General features: G+C 39.2%; 2 protein-coding genes across 2 annotated transcripts in view; one reads left to right on the top strand and one right to left on the bottom strand.

Moving 5' to 3' along the window:
- Positions 1–1,711, top strand: part of CCDC109B (coiled-coil domain containing 109B) — a 38,282-nt gene extending 36,571 nt beyond the window's left edge. The window contains exons 14-15 of the mRNA XM_010004108.1: positions 420–536; positions 1,502–1,711. Coding sequence (XP_010002410.1) covers positions 420–536; positions 1,502–1,579 — 195 coding nt within the window. The 3' untranslated portion in view covers positions 1,580–1,711. The remainder of the gene's footprint in view (positions 1–419; positions 537–1,501) is intronic.
- A 1,575-nt stretch (positions 1,712–3,286) lies between these two features.
- Positions 3,287–9,686, bottom strand: CASP6 (caspase 6, apoptosis-related cysteine peptidase). Its single transcript, XM_010004086.1, has 7 exons — positions 9,656–9,686; positions 9,043–9,085; positions 6,740–6,886; positions 6,289–6,365; positions 5,684–5,859; positions 4,136–4,292; positions 3,287–3,525 (listed from the first exon to the last, which is right to left on the bottom strand). Exons 3-7 carry the CDS (start codon positions 6,853–6,855, stop codon positions 3,287–3,289), a joined length of 765 nt encoding a protein of 254 aa, XP_010002388.1. The 5' UTR covers positions 6,856–6,886; positions 9,043–9,085; positions 9,656–9,686.
- Between the last annotated feature and the right edge of the window lie 1,228 nt (positions 9,687–10,914).

Genomic DNA, 10,914 nt, shown 5'->3' with positions numbered 1-10,914 from the left:
CATGAGTAGATCCAGAGGTTACTTCTTGAGTTTTTGACCAGCTGTTGGCACCATTGCTTCAGACTTTCAAATAAAGTCTTCAAGAAATAGTAGCTGAACTCCCTCTGACTCACTTGGAAATAGTGTCTGTTGATGCAGACAGCTTCAGTTGTGAAGATTGTGCGTGTGTTTACTCTGATTGAAAATTCCTTTAGACACTAGAAATTATTCTTACCATATGTCTGCAAGACAGTTATGACCTGTAAGGGCGTAACGCCATATGCAGCCTCTTAACAGAACATATGTGTGTGTTGTCGAACTAGATAAATCTTCCAGAAACAGGCTGAATTTCTATTCAAAATTCCTTTGTGCAGATAATCTCCAGACCTCTACATAGTTTTCTTGCTAATCTCAAATATGTGCCCTGCTTTCTTCACCAGGACTACATTTACACTGACGCTCAAGACAGGCAGTTCCTCCACTACTTCTATCGGAAATCCAAAAAGCAGCATTTTGATGTGGAACGATATAACAAGCTCAAGGAAGACCTAGCAGAGGTATGTAAATACAGTCCTTAAATAATGAGGTAGCCTCTGGGTAAAGACTTCTTCAGTAATCTCTAAGCTAACAGAAAACTGACCTCCAGGTTTGTTACTTACATTCAAAACAGTGTATTGTTTATCAGCCAGTCTGAGCTGTTTAAGCCAACCATGTGATGTTTGCCACTGACATATCAATTACTTCAGTAAGTTGTCAGAAAGGAAGATATTCAAGAATTTAATTTAAAACAAATAAACCAGTTCATCAGTCCTACACATCCATTTTTTGCATACTCTAACATGCTGTATATTTGACCATTTTAATAGAAAGGCTGCATTGCTTTTGGAGATTTACGTTTGCTGCCCTGCTGTGGTAACAACCCCGTCTCTTCCTTGGCAGGGGGCTGTCTTGCAGAGTTCAGTATTTGCCATCTTAATCCTATTCCTTAAGTAAAAGGCTTAGACTTACAAAATATGGGTGACTGGATGGAAAAGGTTGTTGTGTGCCTGCCTAGAAGAAAGTTTGTGGTCTTCATGAAAAGGTGTAACTGATCTCTCACTCATTCTTCTTCCCCATTCCATCTCTCTAGCCCTGTGTTCAATATCTCATAAAAGAAAATTGAAACTACCCCTAATTTTAGCTCAAGACCTGTGGTTCAGGGTGTCATTTAATGAGTCACATTTGACAGAAGGCTAGAAAGTAATGCTTTTTCAGTAGTCTGTGAGTATGAATTTTGTAATTGTAATTTCAGGAAAATAATACTATGAGGTGTGATCGAGTGGATGGGTGGGCAGGGTGCATCCTTCTCTCTGGCTGAATGCCCTGAGCAGTTCTGTAGACGTTCAGTATCCTCCGTTTGATTAGTTTAGTTTCTTGTGTAAGACCAATGTCTTCTGAGAAAGAAAAGCTACTTGGATGTGTGAAAGAGGAGGAGAAAACAGAGGGCTGCAGGAGGATCAACTCTCACTCTTTACACTGGCAGGCAGAAGAATCCCTGAGGCGTCTGCGCCAACCTCTGCACCTGAGGCTTCCAATCCAGGAAATCAATGACAAGGGCTGACGTTGGTTTTGTATATATTAGAATTACCCTTTGAAAGACAATATGAACATTTAGTTACACTATAGAAACTGGATATTTTTGACCACTATAGTTTTGAAAGTTGCAATAAATATCTATAAAAAGTATTTGGTCACTTGACGGTTTGTTGTTGGTTTTTTAGTATTTTCAAGGGAGCTGCTGAAGAAAAGTTCTCCAATATATTTCTCAGATCTCATGAGTAAAACGAAGGCATTCTGCCTGCTGGTAAAATGACAGGGATGTTTTACAGAACAATGGCTATCTTTTTAGTACCATTTACTGTAGCACAGCAGTAGCTCACAGAATAATTAATTTCTGCATTATTAATGATTTTTTTCCTGAAATTACTTTCCTTTTCCCTTGCTCTGTTCCTTGAGTCTGTTGGTGTAACACCAGTGGTAGAGGCTAGACTTGCACACAAAGTAAGCTTTTTAGCAAATATTGCTGGAAATATATCAAATTCCTTTACTATAAAATAATTTGTGTCACTGTTGCATTTTATTGAAAGAACTTATCAAAACATTCAAACATACATGATTTATACAAAGTTTAAAAGTAGCCATAGTAAGGTTTAATATCTATGTCTCAGAACATAGAATATGGAAAAATTTAACTAAAGCAGAGCCAGTAAAAAAAAGTTTATAACCACGAAAGTGTATTAAGACACTTTTCTCAGCCTGAGTTCTCCATTGTCCCCCAGAGTTAAGCATAGGTACCGATAATGTAAAAAAATAAAAGAAAGACTTGCTTGTAGTCAGTATCATTGAAATTACTGATGCTGCAAAAGTAACAGTCCTATGGTGCAATGTCCTGTAGTGGCAAATGCACTATCGCTTTTATGTACACAGTAGCAGAGTATGGCTGATCTCTGGGGCCAAGGGGAGGAAGAGGGTGATCCCAACACCAAAGTTTCAAGATTTGCATATGTTGTATTTTGCAGAGCTGCCTAGAGATGTCCTAGAGAGCTCTTAGTGAGTCTGGAACCTTAACATTATTTTCTTTATCCTCAAAGATGTGTACCAGGCAAGCTTACCCCAAACCCCACTGAGCACGCCGTATACGGTCTCACTTCACTACTGCTTTTCTCCTGAGAATGCAAAGCACCAGCAAGCTTTAATTGTGCTCCAAATGTAAATGGTGTGCAAGCAAAAATAAACACTTTGTCTATATTAACACTACTTAAGGAACTAAGTTCCTTTTTAGTGTTGACAACATTAAAAAAAGTCTAAAAAAGCTAAAAATTCACAAAAATAGGAAGGTGGACACTGCTGTCCACAAATTTAAAAAGCTGCTCTACAAACATAGCACCTGTAAACTGTGCTTGTTGAGCAAGAAAAGCTCATCTAATGCAACATTTGAAACGTTTTAGAAATAGTAAAATGTGCCATAGTTAGATGGCAATCAGCAAAACCTTAAAAAGTAATTTAGAATACCCATTTCCATAAAATATAAGCACCTCTTCATAATTTTGTACCAGTCAACTTTTCCCAAATTCCCTGAGATGAAGAAAACCGTAATATTAGCTTTTACATTGCTTGAAGATTTTATAAACTGTTACATATACAAACCACAATGTTTGATCCCAGATTTTTTGCAAACAATTTTGTAGAATATTAGTCTCCTGAACTAAGATGGTGTGGTTTTCACTTCTGCGGTATTAGGTTCTGGTTGTCATTGTGAAATAATCATCTACTTAGATTTTGGATGAAAATACAATTTTTTAGTTAACATTGAGGCAAAACAGGGAATCTGTTTCTTTCCTATAGCATTAATGTCTCTGCACATATCCACTTTGCGATGAGATACTTTCCTGTTAACCAGAGTAAGAAGTTCTGTGAACTCCAAGGCAGAGCCGTGCTTCCCAAGTGCCTCACACAAATCTTGAATGTACCAGGAGCCATTCACAGTTTCACGATGAGAAAAGTAACCTGTTGTAGAAAGAGAACATAACATTTTATCCAAGTAGATGTAGTGATACCACTTGAAAAATATGAGAGTTACTACCTGGTGGCTGCATCTGTAAGGGACTACTACTAAGTGTAAATATAACTTTGGCAATTATGTAATTTCACTGGAAGTAGCAGATGGGAAATGGCTTTGAGATCACTTAGAGTGCTCAGCCAAGAGGAGTGTGGTTCAGGGACTGGTAGCTTATGGGCTTGTATCTGCACGTTAGCAGAGAGCAGATGGAACTGAGGACAGGATACATGGAGGACAGCCATATAGCACAAGGAAATGAATGTATAGACCACCAGAAACCTACAGTCCTGGAAAAGAGGGGAATTGTTGCTGTCAGCAGAGAGCTCAGCAGCAAGCTTATGATGAGAATATTTGTCCTTGGCAAATTAACTGCAACCTTGGTGGTTTATTTTCACTTTTTCCTTAATGTGAGGCTCTTTCCCAGGAGAGATGTCACTTGCCAGACATGCAAAACAGATGGCTTGGAACTGTACTCATTGTTTTCACTTCAAAATTAAGAAGTGTTCAAGCTTGTTAGAGTGAAGTATTACACATCAGATGTAAAATGTTAGAACTTACCTTGTGCCACAGAGTAGCACATGATAAAGTCTGCACCAGCAGGCAGGGTATAGACACCAGCTGCATCCACTTGAGTCTCATTGACAGTGGGTTCATCGGTACCATCTGTTGAATCCTGAGCAATAACCGGATTGTCGTGTTTATCACCTCGACAGGCCTGTTGGTGAGAACTATTGTTATGCTTTCACCTTGGCCAAGCTCACCTATGCTCATGATACTTCTGACAATAACCTGAGGGGACTTCTGACCAGTAAGGTATTCCGCATTACCATGAGTCTGGATTCCTAAAAACCAATTTACTTCTCTATCAGTTAAAATACTGGTGATGAAGTCTATTGAAAACTCTGAGATTATCACAGAACACTGAGATTGGAAGAGACCTCTTGAGATTACCTAGTTCAACCCCCCTGGCTCAGGCAGGGTTAGCTTGGGCAGGTTGTCCAGGACTATGTCTAGTCAGCTTTTGAGTATCTTCATAGAGTTCCCAACCCCTCTGGGTAACCTCTTCCAGTGTCTGACAACCCTCACAATAAAAAAGTGCTTTCCTGTGTTGAGATGGAATTCCGTATGTTTTAATTTGTGCCAGTTACCTCTTGTCCTCTCACTGGGCACCACTGAAAAGAGCCTGGCACCCTCTTCTTTATTCCCTCCCACCATTTGTAAATAACATTAATGAGATTCCCCTCAGCCATCTCTTTCAAGCTGAACAGTCCCAGCTCTTTCAGCCTCTCCTCATATGAGAGATGCTCCAGTCCCTTAATCATTTTTGTGGCCCTTTCCATGACTCATTACTGTAAGTCCATATCTTTTTTGTACTGGGGAACCCAGAACTGGACACAGCAGGACAGATGCAGCTTCACCAGGAAGAATCACCTCCCTTGGACACATTGGCAAGGCAGCATTGAATAAATGCTCTGAAGCACAGGCATCATTGCATGCTGTAACAAGTATTCCTGACACAATAAAACCTTACATTTAAATTCTACAGAGACACCTAGTATTGGTTATGGACAGGAGAGAAACAAAACAAACCAAAAAACCACCAAACAAACAAACCACCACCACCAACAAAACCAACCAACAAATCAGACAAAAACAAAGTCCTGTAAGGATCAAGTAAAGTGACCTGCCTGGAAGGAAACAGTGAAGGCTTGATAGCCACCTACAGCCTGACCTCAGGCTGGGAGGGGTTAACTGCGCTGAGGCTGTACACAGCTTTCTCAAAAAATGTTACTGTCTTCTTTACCATTAAATATACACTGACAGTCAATGTGACATGGCCATAGTTTAGATTACTCTCCATAAAATTACATCCTATTAAATCCAGCTGGTATCATAATACTAACACTTGTGTACATAAAGGTTATTTTCAAAAAAGAGAAGAACCTTCATCTTAAATGCTTTTAGTGAACAGTTTTCCATACCTTCTCTCCTAAAGATGCAAAAAATTTTCTTTGTGGAAAGAATTTATCAGAAAAACCAATTTCTGTATTAAAAGAAGACACAGGTTAGTGTTAACACCACTGAATTCAGAAAAAGACATCTTACCTGAATGATAAAGATCTTTGGTTTTCCTACCAGACTCTGGCACTTGTCTCCCCTGAACATGTCTGTGATGGCCTCAATTTTGATTTGGGCGTCATATGCATAAACATGATCATTCTCACCGTGACTCAGGAACACACAAACAAAGCAGTCAGCATTACTGTGGTCATCCTTAGAGGCTGAAATAGTCAAATGGTGTTTAGATGAATAAACAGTGACCTTCAGGTTCAAAAAACCCTGTATGTTTGTATTGTATCATTTAATCTCTGATCAGTCGTTTTACCAAGGAACCCTATTTTCAGATAGCGTAACACTGCAGAGATTTGAAGGTTTGACATGGCCGAAGATAAGGGCTATAACAAGTAAAAAGAAGAATGTTATAAACTTCCCCCAGCTGCAGGTACTTACTTTCGGTTCTTAGCAACTTCATTAGTTCTCTCCACCAAAAAAATCACTTACATGGCAATAATCCTGTCAAACCCTTAGGTCCTTCTAATGTTAAACAGCTCCCTCGTGCACAAGGATTATTTTAAGTTAGATAGATGAACAGAGAGAATAGAAGAAAAGATAAATACATGGTTAGACATAACAAATATATAGTCTCCTACCTTCATAAATTTTCTGCAGTACATCTTCTGCTTTTAGATCATCAAAATGTCTGACTTCAAATCCAAGGTCTGTCAAACTATTGTTTAAACACATCAGTATTAGTAAAAATCTTGCTCAAATTGTATGTCAGTTGCTAATGATTCAGTTACTTTGCCTATAAGGAAATGAATGTTCATGTTTAGGCATTATTTCTGAAAAAGAAAACAACCAACTACTAAAGTTGATGATTTTTAACTCAAACCAGTGTCAAGTGTGCCAGCAGTTTCTGTGATTTAAAGGAATGTGCCTTGAAGCTTTTCTATTATGGCTTTCTTTGCAAAGGTTGCATAGGTGCTTGTCTGCAAAATCTCTTGTTCTATACTTAGATGTAAAATTTAGATGACTTCTTATTTGATCATGATCTCTGAAGTTTAGCTTTATAAGCTTTGGTAGAGAAACCAAGTTTCTTACCTGCGTTTCAGATTGTTTCTGTCTGCAAGAGTCCCACGTCTGTCTGGCAGCCTTAAATGCCAATAGAAGTGCTCATGATTGAAGATTAATGCAATTCCTCTTCTTTGATGGTTCATTTTGTATTGCACTGCAGGATCAAGTATTTGTCTGTTGCCAGAGATGGAAAACATTCTCCATAAGTGAGTTACAGACTAATTGAATTATCTTCCTGTATTTGGGCTGAGATTTTTGTAATTGATGAGACGTGAAGGATCCAGTTTCAGAAACCAAGACCTCAAAATATACAATATTTTAGAAAGAGCCTACATGACTGGGCCTTATTGAAAAGCTTGGGCATATTAAGCAATTCAGTAAAAACAAGTGTTGGGAATGTACTAGGCTCTATTAGGTAGGTTGAATGAACAGCTTCTCTACAATGTATTTGGATTTTCTCTTGTCAGGGGGCTGCCTTATTAGTAACACTGTAAGGCATGTAAGAGTCCACTTTAGACTCAGCTCCAATTGTCCATGTTATGTGTTCAGCTAAGTATTATTTTGACATAATTGGATGGTGCACATGTACTTATATGGAATTGCAGCTGTCTGTGATTTGCTTCAAGTTCTTCTAACTGAACCAAATGCTGCATTGTAAGCAATGGACTCTGAACTGGTGACAAGGTGATATGCACAGTGTATCTTGCAAAAAGAAAACTGATGTGTATTATTTACCATAGCAAAATGTAAGATATGACAGTACAACTGTTAATCTAAGTTTTTAGCAGCCAGCCAACAAAATCCTAAAGCTGGATGAAACAAAGAACTGACCCAGCTTCTAAGTAGAGCATTTTATCATGGCAACAAACATATGGAGTGCTTGTATGTTTGGAGCAGCATTAATCAATTTTATTGTTTTATGAGCAAAACACAACCTAGAAGTCTCTGATAGTACCCTATGGACTGTACACTTGGACCAAAAAGGTAATTTCCAAGTGCTGACATGACTGTATTTCAGGAGTCAAAGTAGATGCTCTTGCTGCTTTTATATCAGTATCAGAGGTATCAGGGCAGAAAATAGGAATTGAAACATTTCTGGCAATAGCCCTGGCAATAGACAAGTTCAGTGTTACAGGTACACAATGATATTTCAGGTCATGCTGCCCAAGGATGGTCTCTAGTCAGAGTTGTCATTTTTGGCATGTTACTGTTTTTTCCCATTATGGAATATTCAGTTTTGGTGCAGTTGGTGGAAGAAGTTGCTTAGAATATTTGTCTGCAGTTGTTACTTAACAATTGCAGTTTCATCAGCAGAATGCTTTTGTTTCACTACAAAATTACCAACGTTATCCATAAACTATTCCTGCTTCTCCACTTTATTATGAGCAGTCCCTTAAGAAAACATCTTTTTGTAACCTCTGAATAAGATATACAGATACCAAGAATTCAATCAGGGAATAGCATTCCGGGTGATTGTTCATAGTCTGGAGGTTTCTACAATGTTGGCTAGATAACGAATAAGAAAAATTAAGTGAGGTGCTTTATCACAAAATCTTTACGGTTGGAAAAGACATCTTAAGATCTCAGTCCAGCCATCAACCATCACATTCTCTCCAACTTGAGTAATTAACATGACAAAATGCAAAGATGATACTTTAGCCCTGTAATTATGAATAATGTTTCACTTATTCCAGTGTACCAGAAGTTATTTGGATTTTGGCAATTAATATTTGATCCTTGAGGCCCCTTCCAACGTAGTATTCTATGATTCTATGACCTTCCTTAGGATTCAACTAGACATAGACGTCGTAGGTATTTTGGACAGTTTGGTCTCTGGATCCTGTCAATGTCCATTAAAGGATGGTTCCCTAAGTAGTTCTTCCTCTGCTCAGCTGTATTTTCTAAGTAGGTGAGGCAAAGGAATTTATCAGTTCCCTTTCCCAGGGCTAGATGATGTTGTAAGGTGCAGTAGAAAAAAATCATGGAATCCCTATCCCATGGTACCTTTACCCTCCTTCTAGAGGAATATATTCCTGTGCTACACATTACCACATACTCTGCCCAGTTGTTCCTTAAATTGTGATGGTATTTTCCCAGTTGTCTCTGCACAGTGCCTAACATACAAGGACTCCACTCCCAAAAGTCCCTTCTGCGTGCCTTCATGATAAGAAGGGTGGTTCTACATCTGGTGTAGCTAAAACTAGAAAGGTGTTCAGTAAGTGGGTGGAGTTGAGTTGAATAATCCAGTCACATTCTTAACAAAAATCAGGAAACGCTAAACTGACCTTTGAGCTATGGGCAGCTGTATGTCACTGCCATCAGAACTTTACCTTATATCAAGAGCATCCACTTCTGTGATGTTCTCATTTCCATCTGTTAGAACAAAAAGTGATTTATCCACTAGATAATTCATTAAAAATAAACAGTTTCAACTTGTGCATCCAGCCTTCAAGTTTAGCTGTTAACATGAACCAAAAGCTTGTTCACACATCAGGTAAGTAGGCATGCAGTTAAACAGCTTCATTAGCATTTGTCTGCACTCACAGCTTCTGGAGGCTGTTCTTAAAAGTTCTGAGTCCCAACAGTCTGAATTTTAGGTGATCAAGATATGCATATTTTCTGTCTCTGTGTGTCTGTATCTGCATAGACATATTCAGATGTCATGATTTTATGTAACTAACTAGCTGGCTGTATTTATTTAAACAGAGTATCTAACTCAATAGTTATCATTTTACATAATCTAAAATTACACTGGTGTTTCTTTGACTTCAGCAATGCTACTAAATGCAAAGTTGAGCATTCTCTTTGAGGTTGAACACAGCATCTGAGTCACAGCAGGCAGTGTAACAGCATATATAGCTAACAACGATCAAAAAGACTCAAGATTTATACCTTTTCTTTTGCTAAACTACCACATTATGAAAACTAAGTACTTTACTGTACCTGGGGTGGTTAATGTAGGTCTGCTATCCAACTGGAGAAGGCCTGCAAATAGAAGATGGGTCACATACATTTTACAAACTATTTTGTATACACAACACTAGCTTTTCTCATCTGTTTTTCTCATCTGATTAAAGCCTTTTGAAAAAAAAAACACAACACCCTCCCCCCCAAAAAACCCAAACCAAACAACCCTAACCTAGTTATATATTGATAGAGAAGAAAAACGTGTAGACATCAAGATCTGGCTTTGGAAGCTTTGATGTTGAACACCATAGCACAGGAGAGAGTAGGGGAATGGCCTAGAGGAGGTCACCTGCTTCTAAGTGTTACTATTGACATGTCAGCTTCCCACTGCAAAATATCAATCATGCTTTCAGGTGTTGTCAAATTATCACTAATAACCCAAACACACACACACAAAATGCTATTTCAGTGTGCTTCAAACATAACATGAGTCTAATGATAGTGCTGAAAAATTAGTGTCAATAGAACACAGCAGCACCACCTGTGACTGCTGGTAATAGGAAGTTTAAAAGTGCAGCTGCATGTTCAATGTACACTATTTTTGCTTGTGTACCTGAAATGTGCACGATGCTTCAGCCTCAACTTAAGGGGGATGGGGGACATGCCACCCCCCCCGAAAAACAAACAATAAAAGATAAAAAAGTTACAGTCATCAGACAGAAAATGCTGTCATGGAGCCACAAGAACAGAATTCCTGGGCCAAAGGAAACTAGAGAAAGATGGGTTCTTTTAATCTTGTTTTGTCTGTTCCCAGTCTTTAGCTTTTCATTGCCATTGTCATATTGCAGCTTCATTCAAGTAAATACTACCTGAAGTATTATGATTTATTAAAAGCTTTCTGCTTGCCTAACACGGGCTTGTTGTAAAAACCAATTGCTGTCAGTGGGACTGTCTTAAATCTCACAAAGCTGGATTGTTACAAAGGAATCGAGGCTCAGGTGCGCACTGGATCACACCGGGATCTGATAGCACCTTTGCCTTTCACACGTTTATCTCGGCAAGTCTGCCACTTGGGCCCAAGGACGGGGCGTTCAGAAAACACCAGTAACCAAGTGACACAAAAAAATGGTCTAAGGCCGTTTTCAGGGAGCAAACCCCAACAGTTTTGCTGCTCCTCTCCCACCTCCTCCTCCCGTTGACCAGCACCGCCCCCCACGGGCAGCCGGGCCCCGGCTCCCCGCGGCGCTGCCCCCTCCACGGGCCCGCCCGTCTCCCCGGTGCTGCCCGAGCCCCCG

The sequence above is a fragment of the Chaetura pelagica genome, unplaced genomic scaffold (assembly GCF_000747805.2).
Source record: "Chaetura pelagica isolate M959 unplaced genomic scaffold, ChaPel_1.0 scaffold88, whole genome shotgun sequence".
Lineage (NCBI taxonomy): Eukaryota > Metazoa > Chordata > Aves > Apodiformes > Apodidae > Chaetura > Chaetura pelagica.
Note: the sequence above shows the minus strand (reverse complement) of the source record. Positions and strands in the feature narration are given on the sequence as shown.